Genomic DNA, 26,900 nt, shown 5'->3' with positions numbered 1-26,900 from the left:
ACATTTCCTTAAAAATGCAGCAAAGGTAGAGGTTGTTTTTAGCTCCATAGTTCAGTTTGCCTCAACAGTTACAAAGGTGTTCAAAAACAATCAGGCATCATCCTTTCTCCGAGACAATGGAATGAGCAGGGTCGGAATCTACCACATCACCCCCCCAGCAAGTATCTCGTTTCCCTCGCGCTCCCATAGCACACCGCTTACTCTCTCCCAAATGCACCTCCGTGGTCTGGCACAGCCCGCTCCCTCTCAGCTCTAACTCTTGGCTCTGGCGGCACGAGTGTGTCACCAGACTCAGCACTGGGTTCATCCTGGGCACCGAGCTAGCCCTTAAGTATAAAGTTATGCCCCAAATATTCATTAACACCATATCCGGACAGCAGACAGACTTGGTTTCTTTCTTAACATGGAAAAAAATCCAAATCTGTTAAGCTAAAATGGTGTTCTAACGGTCATAATACCACCATTTTTAATCTCACACGGTAGGCAAATCCAAAGCCTTTGCAAAGCATTATAGAAGTTGTTCAGGGGCGAGGTAGGATTCTTAATGTCTACCGATGTTTTTAAGCCCTGTGCACAAGAAAAATATTTGCTGAGAGCTGATCTAGTTCCAACATGACTAACTCTCCCTTTATTGTTATTGTTTCTTCTCGCATGCCAATCCAGTAAAAAAAAAAAAAAAAAAGACAAGTCGGCATGCACTCATTTTTTAAAGAATATCTGCGAGAGGGGCGCTGGCTGCCTCAGACAGTAGAGCATGGGTGGGATTCTTTATCTTTGGGTCGTGAGTTCAAGTCCCACATTGGTAGAGATTATTTAAAAATAAAATCTAAAAAAATAAAAATGAAAACAACAACAGAATGATTAAAAAAAAACATGTTAGACAAACCTATCTTGAGAGGAAGGATGTTCTGGATTGACACTAATTCTCTATCAAAACACACAAAGTACTTCCATTTTTAATGCTTTGCTTACTGCAAATTCACCATACATGAACTCAATCCCTTGATATAGCATAATAAACCTTTTATGAAAACAATATAGCCACTGATGTCTAATAACCTGAGTCAGTAGACTGCCGCCCGATGATACCAAGCCTTTACTTGCCTGCATGCCCTTAGGGGAGTTTACCCTCTCTTGTTGCATGTCTCTCCACAAACTATCATCCTATCCCTGTGCATCTAAAAATGTTAAAAAGTTTCACTGCAGCAATCCAAAATGCTCTGTATTTCCACATCTAATACACCGGTAAGAGTGGGAACAGAAATAAGCTTCTGACTTTCAACTTTACAGTAAGGCCAAATCCTTTCCTATCCTCAGGTCAATTTTATAATGAAGAACTGGTGAATGTAATAGGTTGTGTATCATTTACCATGGTGGTAAATGAAGTCATTACTACTGTTCAAGAAAGGCCCTAAGGCCATCCCGTTATAAAGAGATAAATGGCACTGAGTGATAGAGGAGAAATAAAAAAGGACCAGGGGACACCTTTGTTCTGTGAGATCAGCAGTGAGAAAGTGGGGACCTGGCTGAAATAAAACAACAAACACATGAGATTTCTCATTTATAATTTTAATTGAAGCATTGCTATTCATTTTTTTCTTAACTCTTTCTTATAAGCACCAAATTTTAATAGCTAAGTCAATTTTTTTGGGAAAGAAACACCATCAAAGAACTTCCCTCCAGAACAAAACAACGATGTTCATTCCTCCAAATAACCAAATTCGAAGTCTACCGAAACAAAAAGAAAAAGCCCACACACACACACAAAAAAAAAGTTAACAAAAATCACATTCTAGGGGTTCAGTGCATTTAGCAGCCTTCGCTGTGCTGTCTAATCATCCTTCAGCTGACTTTCAAAAAAAATTAACACCCTAGCACATCAAAATATACATTTTCCATTTGCTTTGTTTAAATTAAAAATAATAATTAAAAAAAGAAAACTTGAAGGAAATCACAATCAATTGCCTGACTCATTTCGATGTCATGTACAGCACACATGATTAGGAGACTGGTCTTCAAGGTTTAGCTTTCTTCCAAACAGTGTAAAATACCCACCTGGACAGGGAGTCAAGGAATAAGAGCAGGTAATTCAAAGGAAGACAGACAGCACTTAGAATTTGTTGGCTGGCCTACAAACTGGAAGACGACGAGTTTCATGGCTGGAAGCATTGCGGTGATGGGAATTAAGTCCTCTTAAGAAGGCCATGTTTTGGCCTGGACGCCTCCCACCTGTGACCGGGACGCCGGTGGGGTGAAGGGAGCCGAGTGGAGAAAAGGCTAAAGGCATACAAATACTCCCTCGGGTGATGATACCGCTTCCTAGGTCTCAAGATGTTTTAGGGAATGAGTATGACAAGGAAGGGTGGGAGGGAGGTGAGAGATGGTGGAGGGGTGGTAAGAGGGATGGGAAAATGAGACGGAGGGAGAAAGAGGAAGAGAAAAAGATGGAAGGATGGAGGGGAGTCAGAGGTCAGAAGCCTTTTCTCCAAATGTTATCAACTGATTGCTACAGTCTCTCAATATATAAACAGATCTGACTACAAAAATGTTCCAAAAGGAAACCGTGATGAAGGTGGACGGTTTGGAGGGGGAGAGAGGTCAAGGATCTCCACAGGCCATGGAAGAAAATGGCCACCCCACAGACAGACTGCTCCTCTCCTTCCAGGGGGACCTAGGGAGTTTCCTAGGGCCTGTGTCTCTGTCAGAGGCTGCCGGGGCTTGCAGGCAAGGACTTCCCTGAGGGCCAGCGGCAGTCACAGGATCCTAGTAGTCACAGGACCCTAGACAGCAACGAAGACTGCTGTGACAGGAAACTGGACTCCAGCACCTCAGATGAGGAAGTTTTTATCTGGAGACCAGAGTCTGCTTTAGGAGGAAGAGAGGCATTTCAAATTTCCAATGACAATCCTCATTCTGGTTTCTCTCTGGACTAACTTTACTAATGGGAGCTAATGAACAACACCAATATTAGCTCTGTAATCCCCCACGTTATTTTTAGCTCTTGGTTTCTAGTGCAAATCGGGATCAAGTGAAGTGTAGAAACTAATATTAAAGTGGGATTAATTTTAATATAAAAGTCGAATGAGCATATTCATTCTTTCTGCCTGCTCCAGCTCAGGGGGAGCTTTCAAGTAGAGCTTCTGAAGCTTTAGATGCACAACAGTCTCCAGGCAGGCTAGTGAAGACGGCTCAGCGGCCTGGGCGCCTCAGCGTCTGCCTTCAGCTCGGGTCTGATCCCAGAGCCCTGCATCAGGTTCCCTGCTCAGCGATGAGCCTCTCCTCTGCCTGCTGCTCCCCTGCCTGAGCTTGCTCCTGCGCTCGCTGTCGTATGAGTAAATAAAATCTTTTAAAAAAACAAAAAATAAAAAACAGATGGCTCACCAGGCCTTAAAGCTCCAGCCTCTGTTGGATGGGGCTTGAGAACGAGCCGGGCTTCATCAGTAAAACTACCTGGGGAGCTGTGGTAGGGAGCTATGGCGGGCCACACCCCAGAAGCTGAGGGTTGGACCCAGGAATCAGGATTGTTTTCAAGTTTCAGGAAATGGCAATGTGCAGCCACATCTGAATACCATGGCCGTGTATAGTACAGAGCTAATTCCATCTGTGACTGGGCTGAAATGGTGAAGTGGCATGGGATGTACTTGGGTGTTGTGATCTGGGAACACAGCGTTATGGTCTAAGGATACAATTCCAAGTACGAAGGAACACAGACGATCTCCTTTGAGAATTCCACAGGACAATACAGGCGCCCGAGCTGTTCTTCATAGAGCGACAAGGCTTCCGTCAGATTGACACAGTTACCCTAAATCAAAGAGAGAAAAGCAAACAATGGGATTCTTGAGTCTCACTGAGGGTCCCCCCGCTCATTTGAAGGTCTCTAAACAATGAAAACAATTCTGGCTCTAGATGAAAGTTCATCTTTGAAAATGAGATAAGGCTTCTGTACTTTGACAAATTGTATTCAGTTCTACTTACAGATCCATTAGCTCATTATTCTTTTACCTCGTTTATCAAGCCATTTCAAATGATTCAGCATATGAAGCAACAGAAAGCAGGGAGACCACTTTCTCACCAGTAACACAGTCACTGTATGAATACCACGCAATGAGCAAAGATGCATACACATCGCCCTTCAAGATGTTTGCCCCGTCATCACCACGGTGATCAGAATGAAGCATCAGAATGATAATGTTCTCGATTTCCAGAATGGCTTAAAACTACAAACCTAGGGGCGCCTGGGTGGCTCAGTGGGTTAAAGCCTCTGCCTTCAGCTCAGGTCATGATCTCAGGGTCCTGGGATCGAGCCCCACATCGGGCTCTCCACTCAGCGGGGAGCCTGCTTCCTCCTCTCTCTCTGCCTGCCTCTCTGCCTACTTGTCAACTCTGTCTGTGAAATAAATAAATAAAATCTGAAAAAAAAACTACAACCCTAATCTAAGACAATGACACAGAACTATAGTCACATCTCCATGCTTTCCCCCAAATATGTGATTTGAAGGCCTACAGGAACGAACGTTTATTCAGAATATATGTAGTCTCAATAACTAAGTGAGTAAATAAATAAAGGATATCCCATAATTCCACTCCTTATCAAACATCTCTTGACTTCGCTGTTTTAATTTTTCTCCCTTTGTTGCCACCACTTTTTCAACACCCTCACCCCGCCCCCCTCCCCCAGCAGCCAATGGTCAGGGAGATAGAGGGAAGCCTGCTGGGGGCACCTGGGAAAAAGTTTCTGCTTCTGGACAACCAAGGATAAACAGAGTGACTCGCCTCTTCAACTTCTCTCCTACCTAGAACCTAGAGGTGACATCGGAACCTGCAGCAGCCACTCTGTGACCACGAAGGAAGAAAGGATGAATGAGATGCGGGCCAAGAACAGAGCAGAGCGAGGTACGCGGGATCTGCGTAGTTCCAGAGCAGGGCTGCAGCTGCTTTCTTATTTTTTTTAAAGTTATCTCCACGGCCAACGTGGGGCTCGAACTCACGTCCCAAGATCAAGAGTCTCATGTTCCACTGACTGAGGCTGCCAGCCATCCCTAAAGCAGAGCTTCTTCCTCTGTAATGCGCACGGGAGTCACAAGTGATTTTCACTCGGTAGGTCTGGGGTAGGGCTTACCATTCTAGCACCATTTTCCCCAAGGGCTTCTCATAATGGGTACTTAATACCACCTCTTTCCTTTTAACCTCTGAAGTCCCTAACGTTCTCAAGACTACTGAATGTACGCGCCGATTCTAGTTCTTGGTAACAACTTCACTTCCAACGCGCCTCAGAACAGCCAAGTACAATGCAAAATGAAAACCATTTACAAATGAAGCATCCTGTGATGTAAGCATCCCCACGAAGGGCATTTCAAAACCAACCAACCAACCGGCCAGCCACAGGCAAGTGGGCAAAAAGAACTATTCTGAGAGCTGCCCTTGGTGGTTTTAACTTAGCACATTCGCTCAGCATGACGTCGTCCTTCAGTGCCAGCCTGTTTAGTAACCCATCATCTAGGGTCCTGCAGTGGGATTTGGCCAAAGAGCCCTTCACCAGTATATAATTTGGTTTCAACATCAAGTTCACCGTGAGAGTATATAAACACCACACGTGTAATTTATGATTCACAAATAGAAAACACTGCCTGGATGTTTTTAGAACACATCACCCCTGGGGAAGCTATAGAATGGAAATGCCACCTAGGTGCACAGTTCAATGGTTTTCTTGCCATCTTAAAATTGACACCACTCTCTCTCCACTGGGGGCATATGGGAGGATGTCCTTGCTGAGAATGTGGTAAGGAAATAGGAAAGTTTTAATTTGTTCTTCCCCAACGTTGTCACAAAGCAGTTTAAAAAAGGGAAGGAAAAAAACCTCACCACAAATGGAGACCTACCCAAAAAAAGTAATGTTTCCTCTGTTTTTAAATGGAAATGCGTTTCTTTCTTTTCGTAAGAAAAACATATCAGGTCTTTCTCGGCTGCCATAATGGTGCACACGAACATCCCGGCCGACACTCTCGAGAGCATTAACAGATCCAAGAGAGGCAAACGCCAGGCACTTGATAAGCCAGGCATGTAATAAGCCAGGCTCTGAATTCCACGTCCGGTTTCTCCCCGTGATGATGCAGCGGCAAATCTGCAATCACTGATGATCACAGAGCTGGGAACATTGCCGTGAACCTCACAGGCAGCTCAGACAACTGTGGCATGATCAGCCCCAGATCTGATCTAGAAAAATGGCAGAATAATCTGCTCTCATCCCACCAGTTTGGTTTCACTGTACTGACAACCTTGGCCGGCATCATGGACCATGAAAAGAAGCAAGGTGAAAATACACAGGAGGGAAAATCCTGGGATTCTTTTGCTAGGGATGTAATACATACGTGCAAATAAAACGTCTCAATGGATTAAAAAAAAAAAAGACATTGGAGATGCAGAACAAAAAACCTATAGCAGAGAATTAAACACCTTTCAAGGATGTGAAGCGTAGAAACTAATATTAAATGGTGGGAAGGGAAGGGAATAATGGTTGGGGGGGCATTCTAAGAGGCGAATCCCAATTCATTAGTTTGGTTCTAGAAAGTCTTCCTTGGCCCATGTTAGGTGTGGGTAGGTGACACTTAGCTTTTTAACTTTACAGATTTCTGTACTGTTTATACCTATTATTATTATTATTATTATTATTATTATTATTAGAGAGAGCACGGGGGCAGATGGCGTGGAAGTTGTGAGACTGAGGCTTGCACTGGACTGTGCGCTCACGGGGGAGTCTACCTGAGATTCTCCCCGTCCCTCTGCCCCTCCCACTCGTGCTTGTGCTCTCTCTCTCAAATGAAATGAATAAATCTTCTTTAAAAAAAAAGTCAGGGGGCGCCTGGGTGGCTCAGTGGATTAAGCCGCTGCCTTCGGCTCGGGTCGTGATCTCAGGGTCCTGGGATCGAGCCCCACATCGGGCTCTCTGCTCAGCGGGGAGCCTGCTTCCTCCTCTCTCTCTGCCTGCCTCTCTGCCTACTTGTGATCTCTCTCTCTGTCAAATGAATAAATAAAATCTTTAAAAAAAAAAAATCAGATGCTTAACTGACTGAGCCACCCAGGCACCTATTTTTATCTAAACAGTTAACAGGTTATGATTTCGGGGCACCTGGGTGGCTCAGTGGGTTAAGCCGCTGCCTTCGGCTCAGGTTATGATCCCAGGGTCCTGGGATCAATCCCCGCATCGGGCTCCCTGTTCGGCGGGAGACCTGCTTCTCCCTCTCCTACCCCTCCTGCTTGTGTTTGTTCTCTTGCTGTGTCTCTCTCTGTCAAATAAATAAATAAAATCTTTTTAAAAAGAGGTTATGATTTCTGTAATCAAAAAAATAACAGGTCCAGAAAAATACATTAACACCACCGTTCTTAGCAAGTTCAAAAGCAAGGTAAATAATATAATGATTTAGGAAATTACATGCATGTGAAACATCTATAAAGCAAGTACAAGGGGGTGCCTGGCTGGCTCACTAGGGAGTATGTGACTCTTGATCTTGTAGTCATGAGTTTGAGCTCTGGGCACAGGGAAGGAAGGAAGGAAGGAAGGAAGGAAAAATATGGGAATTTAAAAAAATGGGTTACCTTCTGGAAGGTAGACAGGGATGAGGGAGGAATGTAGATGTGTCAAGCGAGGGTACTAGTAATGTCCTCTTCTGGGGGGGGGTAGTATTTTGCATAATTTACACAAATGCCATATACATTATTTTGTATCAAAGAAACTCTAGGGCTTTTCTTAATGCGAAGTGGAGAAGAGAAGGGAGGCAGATCATGTCCGAGGACCTGTCTCTTCTAGTCTCATGAAAGCCTATCTTCCCCCATTCAAACTACCCCCCTCCCCACCCTGAGGCAGCTCAATTCCCACCCATGTGGCTCTTCGAAGCCCTCCCCAGGTTTCATTGTAGGCTTCCTACAAAGCATGGGTCTGCAAACTTCTTCTGTAAAGGACCAGACTGAAAATAGTTTAGGCTCTGTGGATCCAACAGTCCCCATCACAACTACTCAATGCTGCCCCTACAGCATGAGGGCAGCCAAAGGTAAACTGTCACGAATGCCTGTGGCTGTCGACCAAGAAAATCTTATCAAAACAAGCAGGAGGGGAGATTTTGCCCATAGTTTGCAGACCTCTGCTTTGGAGTCAAGTCTAGAATGTGTTAAAAAAAATCATTTCTAAACATCAGGCCAAAAAAACCCATTCATAAACAGCTATCGGTTTCCCTAGAAGCTTCCCAATATTTTCACCAAGTACAAGGTCTAGGATTAATCACCATGGGGTGGATCTTCGTGCAGGAGGAAGAGAAGAAAAACAGGATGGGCTGAAGACCAAAGTGTCTCTTAGAGTGGCCAAGTTGTTTTCAGCATTATTAATCTCAGATCCCATCAACCGCCCTGTGCCTGCATTAAAATGCCTCCATGGGAGAATAAAGTTAAGACCTCTCTACTAGTCTTTCACATTTAAACATACTAATGCTTTTTAAAGGGGTGTGGGAGGTCTCCCGAAAGCCCGTAAGAATTATAGGGACCACAGTGCAATACCAAAGTGCTTATCTTGTGCTTATGGGTCAAGGGATTGTTGTACCAAGTAAAGAGACACAGATCATCATTTAGCTCCTTTCGTGATCATTTTCAGAATATTCTTCAGGACTTTGGTAGGTTTTATATATATATGTATATGTCTCACATAACGAAAGATATAAACTTTAAATTTTCTTTTAAATTTGAGAAGCCCATAGAAAATGAGAAAAAAAACAATTTGCTTCCATCTGGTGGTAGGAGCACATACTACAGGCAAAGCAGTTTATGAAACTTATGTGGATAAACTGGCTTTCCAATGAACAATCTCCTAGAGGATAAAGAGAGGGAAAAGTCAAGAAACAAAAAAACAAATCACAATCTCTGTCTCCATCTGGTGGCAGATACTACACACTACAGCCACAGCCCAGGACTGGGCCATCAGGACAGCGGGCAGTGGGGACAGAACTGGCCTCGTGAATTCCCAAGGCAGGACAGGTCAGCTATTTATAAACTACTGTTTGAAAGAACATAATTCAGTTACAACATTCTATCCTTAACAAATATAAATTTCAATAAAATACATGCCAATTTCAAAATATAAAATTCTTATTGAGACTTTGGGGAAAAAAAACAGTTAAGTAGTCTACCTGTGTGAAGTATTTCCCATCCTGTTTCAGTACTTTCATCGAGAGGTCAAGGATCAGTCTGAGAAACTCCCATGTGGAATCTGGATGTTAAAAAAAATTTTTTTTACGTTATATAAATATGGGCTTGCGTGCATCAGAAACAACATCTAAAAAGTCAAGTATCCACATTACTATTCAACAATACCCAAAAAAAAGAAAGAAATAGCAAGAGCTTAAGACCTAATATTCAAGAGCATTTACTGTCATTTTTGGGGAGTCCTGCATACACGTGCACATACTCAAGCAAGGTCAAAAGCAAGTGTTCATGTGCTTAGCACTGCTTAACAATACCAATGAAGATTCGACCAAAAATGCAGTGGTTGAAATCTGAAAGACAACAGCTTACTCTGACACGCCAAACCAGCAGGGATGTGGAGTGTGTGGTTTGAGAATGGGGAACTGTCTCTGGTGTTGGAAAGCTCACCAGTTTGTCACAGTACAGGTTAAAAATCAGGTAACAGAAACAGATTCCCAAACAAGCTAATTTCTCAATGATGGGATTAGGAGTCATTTCATTTAGTGTCTCTCTCCAATGACGGAGCGAAATTGCTCATTTAGTGTCTGAAATCCAACCATCTTTCCAACGTGGGCCTCAGCTGAACTACCTTGAAAAACTGAAGGAACCAATGAAGGGGACCATCTCTAAGATCCTTCCATTCTCACAAGGTGCCAAGTAAAACATTTTCATGAACCTTATCTCGGTTATAACAGAAAAAACAGAATCTACCTTCTTCTGGAGATGTGGAGATCGGAACAGCTGTCAAATCATTAATCACATAATCAAACTCTCTCCCTTCTTTGGCGTACCTCTTCAGTACTGGGATACAGTCTTCTATTAGAACCTTCCAAAGAGAAGAGGAACAGACACACGTGAGCCGACTCATGCGGGCGGAAGTGCTGAAACCCTTGGGGAGGGGGGCGGGAAATGACCCTGCTAAGGGCGGCACATGGCCTGCCTGTGAGCAAAAGTGACTTCCAGCCGTGCCTCTACGGCTACAACTCCGTGCCCGCTAGAGGCTTTGTCCGCCTTCTCATTTCATCCAAGCAACGTATCTAGAGGTGCTATTATTAGCCACAGTGTACAAATGGAAAACCAAAGCTGAGAGGTTACACAGGGGCACCTGGGTGGCTCAGTCAGTTAAGCATCCGACTCCTGGACTCCTGACTTCGGCTCAGGTCATGAGCTCACGGCTGTGAGATCGAGCCCCACATTGGGCTCTGCTCTGGGAGAGGCATGGAGAGCCTGCTTAAGATTCTCTCTCCTCCCTCTGGCCCTCCACCCCTTCCTCTCTAAAGAAAAATAGAATATATAGTGTTTGCTTCAGCTGCACACACACTAAAATTGGAATGATACAGCGGAAGATGGGCATGGTCTCTCCACAAGGACGAAACACAAATTCCTGAAGGGTTCCATACTTTTGAGAGACAGAGAGGGAGGGAGGGAGGGAGAGAGGGAAGGGGGAAGGGGTTACACAGCATGCCCAAAGGTACCTGGTAAGAAACGAAGGCAAGAGGTACACCTAGATCTATATGAAAGCCAAGTTCATACTTTTAAATCTAGTCTATAGTCTCTCCTATTTTCTTCTACTTTTACTTTTTCTTCTATGCTAGGCACTGAATGACTTCACTGTCTATTGATTTTTTGCATCTCACCTCAAACTTTTAACCTACAGTTTTTCCTTGGTTTTTTTTTAACCACTTAGAGTACTGTTGGTAAGACAACCATGAAAGAAATACCATCTCCCACAATCACAATTATTAACAAGTACAGTAGTTAAAAGCTGGAATTCGCCAACAGATCCTGTGCAATAAACACATTTATCCTTGAACAACATGGGTTTGAACTGTTATTCGCTTATTATTCACAGTTTTTTTTCTCCTAATACAGTAAATAGGTATTCACAGGTTTTTTTTTCCTAATACAACACTGTAGAAGTATTTTCTCTTCCGTATGATTTTCTTGATCACATTTACTTTCCTCTGGCTTATTGTACGAATACAGTACATAATACATATAACATACAAAATGGGTTCACTGACTGTGTTCTTGGTAACACATCCAGTCAACACTATGTTACTAGTTAAGTTTTGGAGGAGTCAAAAGTTATATTGCAGATTTTTGACCTGGGGGGGGGGGGCAGGACCCCTAACCCTCATGGGTCAACAGTACAGGAACTCGGTTTGGGGCCTGCCTTCACTTCTCTAGTTATAACACACTTACTCATGAAAACCAAGTCCATGGAAGTCAGAAGTCAAGTTTGCCAGAATTCCTTAAAATAACCTATTCCAGAATTTTTCCTCTGAACGTTCTTACAACAGATCCTCAGTCACAACTTGAAGAACCTGATCTTACAGCCCTATTGTTTTATAACTTGCTTCACTTAATGCGTCATCTAAGTGCAACCACACAGAGATCAAGACACTAATCAATCCCGTGAGACAAGCGCAGTGTCCTATGCTCACATACACTCCTACCAACACACACTCTCACAGACGCACACGGGGTTCTCTTTCTTAGAACTAGGATCACACACGTTCTGAACTCGAAAATGTTCATCTAACAGCATTCTTGATAAAGACAGATTTTTTTTTTCTGGGGGAGGGGTAGTGATATTTTTAAAAATTGTATCATTCCATGAAAAACGTACAACTACTCTCTAACCTCCTCGTATAGACAGATGCCAGTCTGTAGGCCAGACATGCGAACACTGGGTTGCTGAGACCAAAGGCATGTGCATTTTAGTTTTTATAGTTTCGATGACAATTCACACTCCAACTAGCAGTGCATGCAAGCACCTCATTCTGTCCCTCTTTTTTATTTGTCCCTCTTTCTATTCTGTCAGGTCCCTTGCTACTGTTTTCACGTGAACTTGCTGGGCCATTAACAGAGGTGAGCATCCTGCTGTAAGTTTATAGGACATACGATTTTTGCCTTCTGGGAAATATTAGTTCACATTCTTTGCTATTTTCATTTAGTTATCTTATTTCTTTAAATCTTAAATTGTAGTGGCTCTCTGCATTCTTAAAAGGATTAAATCCCTGTCGTGTTTGCTAGAGTTTTTCAACTTTGTTTAGGGGATTAGGCGGTTGTTGTAGTTTCTGGGTTTCTTGTCTTTCTTTAAATTAGGTTTTCCTGGGGAGCTGAACCATGAGAGACTATGGACTCTGAAAAACAACCTGAGGGTTTTGAAGGGGCGGGGGGCGGGGGGGGGGGAGGTTGAGGAACCAGGTGGTGGGTAATAGAGAGGGCACGTATTGCATGGAGCACTGGGTGTGGCGCAAAAACAATGAATACTGTTACGCTGAAAAGAAATTAAAAAAAGAAAAAAGAAATAAAATAAAAGGTTTTCCAACTCTAAGGTTAAATATGTTGAATAAGTTTTTGCATCCAGAGCTTAAGCCATCAGAGATTAATTTTTCTATGGTTTCTAGTTAACTTTGTTCTGATGGAGATGGACAGCTCATTGTTTTGGCATCACCTATGAAATCAACTCAATCTCCTTTTCCCAAGCAAACTGAAATGCACCTTAGGTCATCTTTACTTGCATGAATACACACTCAGACATGTTCAAAGTCTCCATGCCATTCCTCTTATATGTGCATTCCTGTGTCAACATCACACTCCCTACTTCATTACTATGCTTTAACAGTAAATTACTACACAACAGGGCAATTTTCCCTGCGCTATGATTTTTTTAAAATTTTTTTCTTGGCAGGGCGCCTGGGTGGCTCAGTTGATTAAGGGTCTGCCTTTGGCTCAGGTCATGATCCCAGGATCGAGCCCCATTCAGTAGGGAGCCTGCTCCTCCCTCTGACCCTCCTCTGTCTCATGCTCTCTCAACCTCTCAAATTTTTTTTAAAGATTTTATTTATTGGGGGGGCACCTGGGTGGCTCAGTGGGTTAAAGCCTCTGCCTTCAGCTCAGGTAAAAATCCCCGGGTCCTGGGATCGAGCCCCGCACTGGGGTCTCTGCTCAGCGGGGAGCCTTTTTCCCTCTCTCTCTCTGCCTGCCTCTCTGCCTACTTATTATCTCTGTCTGTCAAATACATATATAAGATTTTATTTATTGGGACTCCTGGGTGGCTCAGCCAGTTAAGCTGCTGTCCTCGGCTCAGGTCATGATCCCAGAGTCCCGGGATGGAGTCCTGCATTGGGCTCCTTGCTCAGCAGGGAACCTGCTTCTCTCTTTGCCTGCCACTCTCCCTGCTTGTGCTCGCTCTCTCGTTCTCTTTCTGACAAGTATTTTTTTAAAAAAATTTTATTAGTCAGAGAGTGAGGAAGCACAAGCAGGGGGAGCAGCAGGCAGAGGGAGAAGGAGGCTCCCCCGCTGACCAGAGATCCTGAGATCCTGAGATGCAGGGCTCCATAGCAGGACCCTGGGATCGTGACCAGAGCCGAAGGCAGGCATTTAACCAACTGAGCTACCCAGGTGTCTCAATAAATAAAATATTAAAAAATTTTTTTCTTGGCTATTCTTAGGTATTTATTGTTACAAATGAAAATGAAAATCATCTGACCTAATTCTAAAAACTTCCTTGGGATTCTGATTGGACTTACTTACAATGAGGAAGTTAAAGACATTGTTCTGGTATTCTCATCCTAGAAATAGAACATGTCTCTCCATATATTCCAATTCTTCTTTTTTAAGATTTTATTTATTTATTTGACAGAGAGAGACACAGTGAGAGAGGGAACACAAACAGGGGGACTAACAGAGGGAAAGCAGGCTTCCTGCCCAGGAGGGAGCCCAGTGTGGGGCTCGATCCCAGGACCCTGGGATCATGACCTGAGCTGAAGGCAGATGCTTAACGACCCAGCCACCCAGGAGCCCCTCCATATATTCCAACTACGGTTGTGGTATTTCAGTAAGATCTTGACATAATTCTGATCAGTCCCACAATACCATTCTTAATTAAATATACTCCTAGGTATTTAACAATTGGTCATTATTCCTAAATGTGAAACCTGAAAGTACAAAAATCCTAGAAGAGAACACAGGCAGGAACCTCTCTGACATCAGTCCCAGCAACATTTTTCTGGATCTGTTTCCTGAGTTAAGGGGAAAAAAAGCAAAAATAAACTACTGGGACTACATCAAAATAAAAAGCTTCTGCACAGCAAAGGAAATAATCAAGAAAACTAAAAGACAACCTACAGAATGGGAGAAGATATATCTTCAAATGCCATTATCTGATAAAGGGTTAGTATCCAAAATACATAAACGACTTACACAACACCCAAAGTAAAAATAACCCAACTTAAAAATGGGCAAAAGACACGAGCAGACATTTTTCCAAAGACAACATCCAAACGGCCAACAGAGATGGGCAACAGACACATGAAAAGATGCTCAATGTCACTTATCACCAGGGAAATGCAATTCAAGGCTACAATGAGATAACACCTGTCAACACAAGAAACAAAAGGTGTTGGCAAGCATGTGGAGACAAGGGAACCCTCTTGCACTACTGGTGGAAATGCAAATGACAGAAGCCATTATGGAAAACAGCATGGAAGTTCCTCAAACAGTTAAAAATAGAGCTACCCTATGACCCAGCAACTGCACTACCAGGTATTTACCCAAAGAATACAAGAACATTTGCTAATTCAAAGGGATACATGTATCCCAACGTTTATGTATCCCAACGTTTATGGCAGCAGTATTTACAATAGCCAAGATACGGAAGCAGCCCAAGTGTCTATCAACTGATGGATGAAGAAAGAACACACACACACCCTGGAATATTACTCAGCCATCAAAAAGAATGACATCTTGCCATTTGTAATGACATGGGTTGAGCTATAGTGTATTATGCTAAGTGAAATATGTCAGTGAGAGAAAGACAAATGCCGTATGATTTCACTCATACACGGAATTTAAGAAAACAAAATGAACAACCAAAAATAGAAACAAACCAAAAAATACTCTTAACTATACTGACCAATCAGATGTTACCGGAGGGGAGGTGGGCAGGGGGATGGGTGCAACAGGTGATGGGGATTGAGAGTACACTTAGCGTGATGAGCCGGGAGTGATGCAGAATCGCTGAACTGTACTGTACATCTGAAACTAATACTACTACTCCTGTTAACTACACTGGAATTAAAATTAATAACCTGAAAAAAATTGGTCATTATTCTTTGTCGTTATTCTGATGGGAAATCCAGGCCACTCTCTACCTCCAATTTCCATTCAAACTGTTCTGGATTTAAAACAATTTTTTTGGACTGTCTCCATCCAATCACTTCACCAAATTCTCATGAACTCAACTCCTTTTCTAGGTGAGTTTCCTAGACTGTCTAAGCATTCACATCATCTGCAAATAATAATTCTTTCTATATTTCTGTATTTTTACTCTTCATTTTCCTACCTTACTGCCTTAGCTAATGCCTCAAAAACAATGTTGAATAAGGATAACAATAAGCATCTTCATCTTATTTCCAGTTTTACTGGCAATGCTGTATGTATTTTGCCATTTTGTGTAACATTAAGTTTCTGATAGTTTGTTATGTTTGGGTAGTTTCCCTTCTATTGAAATTTTATCTTACTTAAAAGACTTTTTATTAAGAATACTAAATATCCCAAGTGCTTTGTCATCTGTTAATACATTATCTTCTCTTTTAAATAATTCATGTTGACAGACTTCTGAAGATTCCCATCTTTATGTTTCCAAACTAAATCTTCCTTGGGCCTAATAGAGTTCTTTAAATAAACTGCTAGATTTTATTTACTATTTTCTTTGAGAATCTTGTATACTCATCAAAATCAATCTTTAGTTTTCTTTCTGGACTACCTTAAGGATTTTAGTATTAAGGTTACTCTATCATAAAAGGAATGGGGAGCACTTTGGAACATTTTCTATTTCCTAAAACTGGTTAAGCAGGGTAATTTTGTGTCTTTGAAATAAACATTTGCAAAGACCTGGTGTTTTTTTGTAATGGAAGTATTTTAATGGATAAGGGGCTTGCCTGTGGATACCCCCAGAGGAGGAAATCCCCCGCCCGTCCCTTGAGAGCACTCAGAAAACCCTCAACCTCAGAAGAATTTTCCAGGCTCCCCCTAATGGTTGTTCTAATCCAGCAAGAAGACGGAAGGGGTGGGCAGGTGTATTGAGACATCCAACTTCCTCAAAAGCAGAACCATTCCAAATAAAGTACGACTTTTCCATTCCCTAGAACGTCCAGCTGTCAATGTCACCACCTGCCTTTGGTGCTCTGCTTTGCTTTCAGACAGATGTGCAAGTCAAGAGTTGTTTTCCAAAGCCATTAGTAATGGTCCCTCCATACACCCAGCCTCTAATTACAACACTCTACAACTCTACCGTACCACACGTCTGGGTTGGTGGTTCTGCGTATGCTCACATTGTTCTCCTCAATCCATAGAAGGAAGTTTCAGGAGCCAGGGAGCCCGGTATCAGAGTGAATCACTCTTCTAAACTTACCCTATAACCTTGAATAAATGTCCTTTGAACTAAGCTGAATTTTCTTCAGCTACAAAAGAGGAGTACAGCCACTTGGTGCAGGGTTGAGGATTACAGGTTAAAACACCTTAGGCGGAGAGTCTAGCTAACAATGCAAACATTATTTGACAACAATGGTAACATTTAGCTCCGTGTGAGTGAAACAATCTGCCATGCTCTGATGAAACTGACCCCCACCCCGCCCCTTCTTAAAACTCTCAAACAGCACATGTGAAATATATATCCTTCTTTCCCTTTTGCCCACAAAACTATCACACCTACATTTCAACAGAGACAGAACTCTCTTCCAGCTTAAAAAATTAACATGCATGCACCATGAAATCAAATTTGGATGCCAACACATTAGGGAAGATGCAGTAGGGGTAAACAATTTACAGATCAACAAATTAAAGCAGTCGTCTGAATTGTTTACAAATCTGGAGACAGGCGGTGCCTGGGTGGCTCTGTGGTTAAGCGTCTGCCTTTGGCTCAGGTCATAATCCCAGGGTCCTGGGATCAAGCCCCGCGTCAGGCTCCCTGCTCAGTGGAGAGCCTGCTGCTTCCTCTCCCACTCCCTCTGCTTATGTTCACTCTCTCGCTGTGTCTTTCTGTCAAAAAAATAAAATCTTTAAAAAAAAATCTGGAGACATACTTTTTTTTTTTTTAAAGACACACATTTAAGATCCTAGTCAATAAAATGTATTTGCGTGGTTATCTGGTTCTAACGAGTACTGTAGATACAAGCACTGAACACGTGTATGCTCAAAATCCAATCCAAAACATATCCAACAAGTTGTAATGATTGGTCAACTTGCAAGCACAGTACAATTTAGGACAGAAACTAATTTGCTTAGCAAGAAGCAACTGCTGAGACGTACGCAATTCACACAAAAAGTCTGAAGGGTAGAAGAACACGCCACCTCGAAGTATGCCACTTTGGTATATTAGATTGAGCTGTAGGCACCTGGAAAATAGCAAATGGAGAAAGCAGCTTTCTGTGAACTCCCCTTCAATCTGCCTGAAGACAAATCCTCCGAAAGAAACTCCACTGTCTGAGAGCCCCTCCCTCGTGCGTTCAACCAGGAAAGGGTGACCTCTATCAGAGGACAAGACATGGATACCACATCCAGACACACTTAGTCACAAATATCATACACCTACCGCGTCTACTCTTCCAAGGGCCCATTATCATTCCTAAAAATCACTCACTTTCCCCAAGACACCTATGACCCCTTTCCCTATCAAGATGATATTTAAGCCGAAATTCTAAAGTGACCTCTGAGTTACTCACTTCTCTCTGGGTCTCTCGAGCACACAAGAGAAACGTTACTCATCTGCTGTTTTTCTCTTGTTAATCTGTCTTCTATTACAGGAGTCTTAGTGGGGAACTAAAAGGGCAGAGGGCAAGGGTGCTGATAATCCCGAGTCCATCTCTGGCCCTCTAATCTTGTTCATGTTTGCTCGATGACCTCTCTTGGGACTACATGTTCTGGAACCTTAGAGATTAATAGACGTACGTCAGAAATGCCTGCCCAGGAAGGCTGGGAAGCGTATTGGCTTCCCGTGATATCTGTCAGAGATAACAGTCTTTCCTCTTCCTCAAACACAGGTGGTACCATAAAATCTAATGAAAGCCTGATTAAAGGTCAGTTAGGCGCACACATACCCAGTGAGGGTCATGGGAACAGTCCGCTCTGACTCCAATGCCCTTCCTACACGTCCTCGTCCTCTATAACATCTGTGGACCACGGTCTGGACCTTGCAGAGAATAACTATGCAGCTGCCGCAACCATCCTCTGCCCGATCCAGCCGGTCAGTTAAGCATCTCTGAGTAAAACTCGGTGTAAACTCTACAGTGTGGCCTCCTTTGTTTTCCGGTCACCAAGTGCCTAATCAGTTTGGGGGGATAATCTACTGTCCCTCCCCCACCTTCTAACAGTAGAGGGAAAAGTTTTCCTTCCCTCCAAGATGATCCATGTATCTTCTTAACCGATTTCCTTTCAAGTTGTTTTAGGAAGGCACAATTCAAGTCAACAACATATTATTAGCGGACTTCAAAATGTTATCTAGAAAACATAATTACCTGATAGCAGTCTCCTTTAAGATTGTCTAAGATGTCCCCACATGTTTTTCGCATGTATTTCTTACATCCATCAATCACCATTTGGTCAATGTTCGAACAGGTCAAGGAGAAATTAATCCTGAATTTGGATCTATCAAAGAATTCTGAAATAGTAATACTTTAAAGAAAAGGCAGGGGCACCCGCGTGGCTCAGTCGGTTAAGCGTCCGACTCTTGATCTCAGTTCAGGTCACTATCTCAGGGTTGTGAGATCGAGCCCAGCATCCGGCTCAGCATGGAGTCAGCCTGAAATTCTCTTCCTCTCCGTCTGCCTCTCCCTATACTCTCTTTCTCAAATAAATAAATAAAATCTTAATAAAGGAAAATAAAATCTTTATAAGGTAAAACAAACATAAATTTTATAACACTAACTTGGGTCTCAGATTTACCAAAAAAAAAAAAAAAAAAAAAAAAAAAAAAAGAATGACACAATGGTTTCATTTTTGTACCAAGGTCACTCAAAAAGAACTGAATTTTCTCTTCTCATGAAGAAGCCCTTCCAGAAAGTGATAAGCAGTAGACACGGTACCAAGGTTGCTTTCTCATTTTCTCAACTAGAGGATCTCTGCTGCTTTGTCTGTAGCCATATAAAAAGGCTACCGGTACCACATGGAATGTTTGTTCAAGGCAGTATTTATAAGGCATTTGCCTCATAACATTAACTGGAGTCTTAAGACAAAAAGAGGAAGGAAACAGAAGCCAACTGAACTTGACCTCCAAACAAAGGATATCTCTACCATAGTGACCATCTTTGGTTTCAGTTTGACTATTTCACATAATATGCCCCCATCTCCACCCCCAAGAATCAGCACGTCTTTGCCACTGTAGTCTTCTTTTCCACTGCCCATGATGGCCTGGGTATACGCCAAATCACTCTCTGCCAGATCTAGGGAGGAAAAACACAGGTACAACATGGTAATTCTACCCAAACCCACACCGTGACGTGACTTGCCATCCTAGAAAGTGCTGGAATCTAGTCTAAAATTCAAATTTTTTTCATATTTGATCTTTAAAAACTGTCAACAATGTACAGAGGTACTTTCTTTTTTTTTTTTTTTTTTTGCATTGTGGACTTTTCATCAACCCTACTCAACTGACATCTAATATAGTACATACACATATACTTCGGTCAGCAGGAAAAAAGAATTCAGTCTTAAGAATGTTCTGATATGCTGATCAAAAGCAATCACATCTTTTATTACATGAAACAGCATCTGAGAGTGGCTCCAAGTAATAGGAGAGAGAAAAAAAGCAAACTAGGGTTTAGGGGAAATAAGATTGGCCAGGAGCTGCTAATCGTTAGCACTCAATGGTGAGTATACGCAGGTTCATCATACTATTTTGTCTACTCACGTTTGAAATTTTCCATAACAAAAAGATTTCTTAAAAAATAAGCAGGGGTGCCTCAGTGGCTCAGTGGATTAAAGCCTCTGCCTTCACCTCAGGTCATGATCCCGGGGTCCTGGGATCGAGCCCCGCATCCGGCTCTCTGCTAGGCGGGGAGCCTGCTTCCCTTCCTCTCTCTCTGCCTGCCTCTCTGCCTACTTGTGATCTGTCAGATCAATAAATAAAATCTTTAAAACAAATAAGCAATCATCTTTTCTTTATATGAGTATCATGCCAATACTCCACACTAAGGATACAAAGAAAAAGGAACATCAAGACCAAGTTTTCATGGCTCTGCTATATATAAAACACGAAAGCCTAGGGGCACCTGGGTGGCTCTTAACTTAACCTGGTGGTTAAGTGTCTGACTCTTGGTTTAGGCTCAGGTCGTGATCTCAAGGTCAAGGGCTGGAGCCCCGGGGTCCTGGTCAGACTCCGCCCTCTGAGTGATGTCTGCTTCCCCTCTCCCTGTGCCCCTCCCCACCCCGTTCACACATTCTAAGATAAAAAAAGATAAAATCTTTCAAATAAAAAATAAAAATAAAACATGAAAGCCCAGACAATCCACAGGTTATTATGACATAAATGTTCCTTTCCAAAAAACAGCACTGCCAAGGACAAACTAGGACACATCCACAATGGTGTTCTTTGTCATGAAAGCACCATAATCTAAAACACTGTGCCTCTGCTACGCTAAGTGACTAGGACACCTAACTAGGGTAGCTAGTTAGCTAACTAGGTAGCGACCTAACCAGGGTACGGATGGAATACTTACTAACGTCCCCGCTAAGGATGAGAATATTCCCAAATTGCTTCGAGTGTAGAATTTTAATGTTCTGATAAGGCGAATCTTCATCATACACCACTTCATCTATGTCATACTCAACCAGGCGACCATCAGCGGTGGGCCAGTATCTGTCGATAGCTCCTCCTCGAACTATGGGTGGTAATCTGGAAAAAGGGAAAACAAGAATGAGCATTGATAGAATACCGCTTATGGGGCCACTATCTTAAAAGTGAACCTAGAGGGGCACCAGGGTGGCTTAGTCAGCAGACGGTGCCATTGTTGACCTTGGAGTTATGAGTTCAAGCCCCTCGTTCGCAGTAGTGATTACTTTAAAAAAAAAAAGTTTGGGGGCGCCTGGGTGGCTCGGGGGGTTGAGGCCGCTGCCTTTGACTCAGGTCATGATCCCAGGGTCCTGGGATTGAGCCCCGCATCGGGCTCTCTGCTCAGCGGGGAGACTGCTTCTCCCTCTCTCTCTGCCTGCCTCTCGCCTAGTTCTGATCTCTGTCTGCCAAATAAATAAATAAAATCTTAAAAAAAAAAAAAGTTTGGGGGGGAAAAGCGAACCGGAAGCATGAGTGTACAAAAGCAAGCCACGTGCCCTCTGACCAGTTTCAGAATAGTATACAAATGTAAAGCCTGGGTTTTCAGCTACACACAAAACTGGGCAACTAGCAAATCTCGGCAACTGTCATACATCGAGAGGTTACTTTTTTAATGAACCTTTCTGGCATGCCTTCGATTTTCCCTAAAAAAAGGCTGGACAAAATGGCCACCTCAGACATCACACTTCAGCCCAAATACCTCAGCAGGAATGTCTGAAGACAGCTCACTCCACACCACGCTGCCACTACCGTGTTCACACAAGTGTACGGGGGTCTAATACCATCATCGGGTACACAATCCACATTCAAACGGCCCCACGACTGTCCCAATCATGTCACTTACAGCTGTTCTGCCACTGAATGAAGGACCGTATGCTGCATTTTGTTTTCCTTTTTTACCCTCATTTCATCTAGTATACTTTTTCCACCCAGTGTGTTTCCTAACATTTCAGGGAAGTGCAGACCAGGTGCTCTGCAGAAAATGCCTTAGGTGGGTTTACCTGAACACCTCTTTCTTCATTAAGTCAGGGGGGCAGATATTTGCACAAGCAGCACATGAGAGGCAGAAGCTGTGTGCTTGTCCTATCATCAGAGACGCTAAGTGTGACCAGTTGGTTCAAGCGGATGGCACTAGGTCCCTCCCATTACAAAGGCACCTTTTTTCCCTTTGAAATTACTAAGCAGCCTGTGGGGTAGCCCTCTCAAACTGCGTGAAAGCCCTGATCTCTCAACAAATCTCCAGTAGTAGCTTTGGCATCTAGAAGATTCTTGCCTGAATATATTATTATTACTAGAAGGACTGCAAACTGAGAATTTTCCATCCCATTCTTTTGCAAACGCTCAGAATTTCAGACGATGTGAATGTACTAGGAACTACCAGCAGAGGACACTAAATGACAATGAAAACCACAGCCAGAACCGGGGATTGGCAAATCTAACAGAAACACAAAATGAGAACTAGCTCCCTACCTACCTGTGTGCAAGTCATGTGTTCTTCAGCAACAGCAGAACAGCTGTATGCTGGGATCTGCTACCTCTGACTTGCTCTGCTGAGTCTCTGCCCTCCCCCTCACCTGTTTCCAGGAATACAGTCTGAACCTGTTTTAATGAAACTTCCTCTGAGCAAACACTAACAACCATAAAGAACACTAAGATTGGGGGGCCTGGCTGGCTCAGTCGGTTAAGCGTCCGACTAGATTTCAGCTCAGGACATGATCTCAGGGTCGTGGGATGGAGCCCCACATCGGGCTGGGCGCTGGGTATGCGGTCTGCTGGAGATTCTCTCTCCTTCTGCCCCTGCCCCTCCCCCTGCTTGCATGTTCCCTGTCTCTCTGTCTCTCTGTCTCTCTCTCTATATATATATACACACATAGACAAACAACATTCAGATTTACAAAGTAAATTCCCATTAATTCTCATTTAATCCTAGCAACTCCTAATTTAACCCCTCCCTGCACTGTCTAAGTGAACAAATGCAGCTGCGGCAATGTTCGCAGACCAGGTCTGTCTTGTAACATGTGGAGACCCAAACAGGACAATACCTCCTCCCTCCCTCCCTCCCTCCCTGGCCCAGAGCAGGCAAACAGGACTTCGGGGAAGCCTCTTCCAGCCCTGGCTAATGGTTGGTGGGTACACAGAGGTAGGAGCGTAAACTACCAGTGACATTAGATGAAAGTGAAAAATGCCAAGTCATGGGCTTTCAGGCGAGGAAACCCACCCCCTGGCGGACAGGCAGCCAAGCTATATGAAATCACTAAACTATACACAAACCTGATGAAACGAAATGTCCATTCTCGACTGTGTCACTAAGTGCCTTAGCTGAAGTAAAAGAGCTCATGGCAACGCAACGGTTTTCATTTGTTTTAATTTTATTATATTTTTTTTTAAGATTTCATCTTGAAGTAATCTCTACACCCAAGATGGGTTCCAACTCATGACCCCGAGATCAAGAGTCGCACGCTCCGCGGACTGACCCAGCCCGGCGCCCGGCAGCACAATGGTTTTTAAAGACTGGCAACGAAACAACAAGGATCTCTAACAGGATGAGGAAGTCATTTATCTTGATGAAGTACTCATCCTAGCATAAAGGCATCTCCTTGTAATGGGCTATGGGACATGTTCTGGAGCCCAGCACAACTCTTCTTTCAACCTTGACTGCTGAAAGCTGAAGAGGATCGCAGAGAGCAAGTGAGACAGAGCAAGTCCTGGGTCTCAGGTGCACTGTGCCTACTGCAATCTCCCTCACCCCCGACCCCAACAAAACTTAGTGGACGCAAGTTTGTCTTCCTGTTCCTTTCCTTTGGAAAAACAGAATATAAAAATAACTTATCTAATGCACCTCATGGCTTTTTTTTTTTGAAGATTTTATTTATTCATTTGACAGAAAGAGACACAGTGAGAGAGGAAACACAAGCGGGGGGGTTGGGGTGGGAGAGGGAGAAGCAGGCTTCCCGCGGAGCAGGGAGCCCGATGTGGGGCTCGATCCCGGGACCCTGAGATCATGACTAGAGCTGAAGGCAGACACTCAATGACTGAGTCACCCAGGTGTCCCCATCCCATGGCCCACAGGGGAATAATGATTTCAAATAATGTTACGAGTTACTTGATGACTAAATTTCTAACCGTATCATTCCCCAGACAGAAAAATGGCACCATTCTTGTCCTTTTGAAGCCAATTACAAAAAGTCTGCCACCAAGTACTCCCAGTAACTTCTGGACCCCTCTACCCTGATTTTACGAAAAGCTGTAAGGAGCAATGACAAGCAAAAGCAAGGTCTGTATTTTGAACTGAAAACATGAAGCTGAACTCCACTCTCACTTGGAATACTGCTATATCCAAAACAAAGACTTCTCATAGGTGCCAAAACCCATAAATGTATTCCATCTACTTACTTACTCCTAGAAGTAATCCCAATAAAAGCAAGACCAATAAAAAGCAGAGGCATTTTGATGTTGGCCAATTCATTATCACAGAGTTAACACATTTCAGAACACAGTGGGAACCCTCTGAATTCAGGTTGGTGCACATAGGCTGAAAACCTCTGCAAGCAGGGAAAGGTGGAAAGTGGACGGTGTGGGCATGTTTTTAAGGACAGGGAAGAGGGAAATACACTGAACTTAGGTGGGGCAAACAAATCTAGGTGCTCTGACAGACTTCCACCAGTGGGCAAGTTGTACACTACTGTGTTCATTTACTGGCAGTTTCCTGCTTTCTACCCTATCGAGAGATTAACCAACCTTCTAGTTGCCTTACATCAGCCCTGGAGCTTTCCTGTGGTCTGATAAAACTTAGCATGCTGAGCTAGTAAGGCCTCCACATACATCCTAGGTCTTGCCAAAATGAATGCCTGCTTCTGGAAAGTCCTGTCAACTGGAGAAATCTGTATTCCGGTCACTTCCATCAGTGATGGCATGACCTTGATAAAAGTCCCTCTAGGTCTCTCTATGTTTGCTGTTGTGAGTAAGGTACAGCTCTCCTACTTTTCAGGGCCTGATAAGGAGCCACCCAGACAGGACAAGAGCAAACTGGTGAGAATTACTTGTGGGGCATCCATGATTAACTCCGATTCTTAATTCCCAGGCCCCACACAAGACTCTGTCCATTCCAACAAATGTCAAAGCTGTGACTTCTATCAAAGCTCTTTTAAAATCTGTTCCCATGCACAAATACCATTACAATGTTCAAAAGAAATGTTCCATACCCGCGCTGTGCACTAGCCCTTAGCTCCTGACAGGGGCCAGTGAGACTGAAGAATGGAACTCTTTTTTTTTTTTTTTTTAAAGATTTTATTCATTTATTTGACAGAGAGAGAGATCACAAGTAGGCAGAGAGGCAGGCAGAGAGAGAGGAGGAAGCAGGCTCCCTGCGGAGCAGAGAGCCCGATGCGGGGCTCATCCCAGGACCCTGAGATCATGACCTGAGCCGAAGGCAGCGGCTTAATCCACTGAGCCACCCAGGCGCCCCTGGAACTCTTTTTATTAACTGAAATTTAAATAGCCACAGTCAGGATCAGGACAAGGAGGCTTAACTGTCTTTATTACCATTTGAAAAAAACCAACCTGTGGCTGTCAGGGTGGGTAGGTCTCTCAGATTCTTGGTATCTTGCAAAGTCACCTTACTCAAAAGCTTTGAGGCAAATTTTCTATCACCTCATCTTGTCATAAATCTTAGAACTGAATTCCACTCTGGAGCCCGGAGCTCTGAGCAGAGACAGCAACCTTTTCACTTTACTGGACCAGGGTGGGGAGTTCTCTCGCTCCCCCACGACTGAGGCAGAAGCCTCCCCCAGTTCCTCTGCCTTATACGCTTCCAGATCCGGATTCACTCACCATCTCCTCGCTATCTCCTTACTACCTTTGTTTAATTTTACACAGCGCATGCGTGCACACGTGTGTGCGTATGTGTGCGTTCATATATTTTATCTTGTTTGGGTGCGAGGCATCCATTAGCTCAGTCTACCAAGTTGCCAGAAGCAGACACTACTCAGGGACAACACCGCCATTCTAATTTTACCAGTTAAACAAATATAAAAGGACATTCAGGAGTGGACTTACCGCTTCACCCGCACAGTACTGTCCTGACTCAATTCTTTCATTCTTTCTTCTACTTTGTTCAAAAGCTACAATTCAAAGGAAAGAAGTCATTGGGCTTACAGAATAAGCTGAGTAGAACGGCTAAGGCTCCAGGAGGCTGAGGCCATGGTGACAGAGCTGGGCGATATTCCTGACCTCCCCCATCCCTGCTGCAGGCTCCAGGCCTGGCCCAGTCCCACACACCCACGCCAACCTGGCCTCCTGGTGCTAACCTCAGTGCAAGTCACCAGCGAGATAACGGGAAAGGGAAGAGCACAAGAATAATGCAGATACAATATCCTGCTCAAAGGTTTACATTTCATCCAATGGAAAGTAAAATTACTCAGTTTTTAAGCAGCCAAAGGAACAAGGACAAGCCAGTTTCCTAACAATTGAGGAACCACTATTTTTCTTCTAAAATCACTTAGCTGGAGGGAGGAAAATTTAAACTTAACTGGGAGATCAGCAATTGCATAAAATCATCTTATCATTAAAAATATGAGATTTGATAACCCTCAAATACTTGTAATTAAAAATAATTAAAGTAAATAAAAGTGAAAAACCAACACTGTCCACTTCTTGGCCTTGCGAATCACCATCGTAACTCTGAAGATCCAACAACACCAATCCATGCGGGTAAATTCTCAAACTGGCAAAGCTACAAAGGAAAGCATAATTTGAAGGTTAGGAATTGTATCATGGCATTCAAAAGAAGAAAAGACACCAACCCACCTAACTAAAAGGAAAGCCCACAGCTCTTTTT

At 43.3% G+C, this 26,900-nt stretch overlaps 1 protein-coding gene and 1 non-coding gene across 2 annotated transcripts in view; one reads left to right on the top strand and one right to left on the bottom strand.

Moving 5' to 3' along the window:
* Positions 1 to 1,553: 1,553 nt before the first annotated feature.
* Positions 1,554 to 26,900, bottom strand: part of SMS (spermine synthase) — a 50,057-nt gene continuing 24,710 nt past the window's right edge. Inside the window, exons 3-11 of the mRNA XM_045994701.1 lie at positions 26,705 to 26,795; positions 26,120 to 26,184; positions 20,952 to 21,127; positions 19,522 to 19,676; positions 18,753 to 18,842; positions 9,937 to 10,051; positions 9,171 to 9,250; positions 3,687 to 3,802; positions 1,554 to 2,055 (exon numbers count right to left, since the gene is read on the bottom strand). Coding sequence (XP_045850657.1) covers positions 2,016 to 2,055; positions 3,687 to 3,802; positions 9,171 to 9,250; positions 9,937 to 10,051; positions 18,753 to 18,842; positions 19,522 to 19,676; positions 20,952 to 21,127; positions 26,120 to 26,184; positions 26,705 to 26,795 — 928 coding nt within the window. The 3' untranslated portion in view covers positions 1,554 to 2,015. The remainder of the gene's footprint in view (positions 2,056 to 3,686; positions 3,803 to 9,170; positions 9,251 to 9,936; positions 10,052 to 18,752; positions 18,843 to 19,521; positions 19,677 to 20,951; positions 21,128 to 26,119; positions 26,185 to 26,704; positions 26,796 to 26,900) is intronic.
* LOC123935693 lies at positions 10,522 to 10,629 on the top strand. Its single transcript, XR_006816973.1, has one exon. It is a non-coding gene; the product is annotated as a U6 spliceosomal RNA (small nuclear RNA).

This window comes from Meles meles, chromosome X (assembly GCF_922984935.1).
Source record: "Meles meles chromosome X, mMelMel3.1 paternal haplotype, whole genome shotgun sequence".
Classification (NCBI taxonomy): Eukaryota; Metazoa; Chordata; class Mammalia; order Carnivora; family Mustelidae; genus Meles; species Meles meles.
Note: the sequence above shows the minus strand (reverse complement) of the source record. Positions and strands in the feature narration are given on the sequence as shown.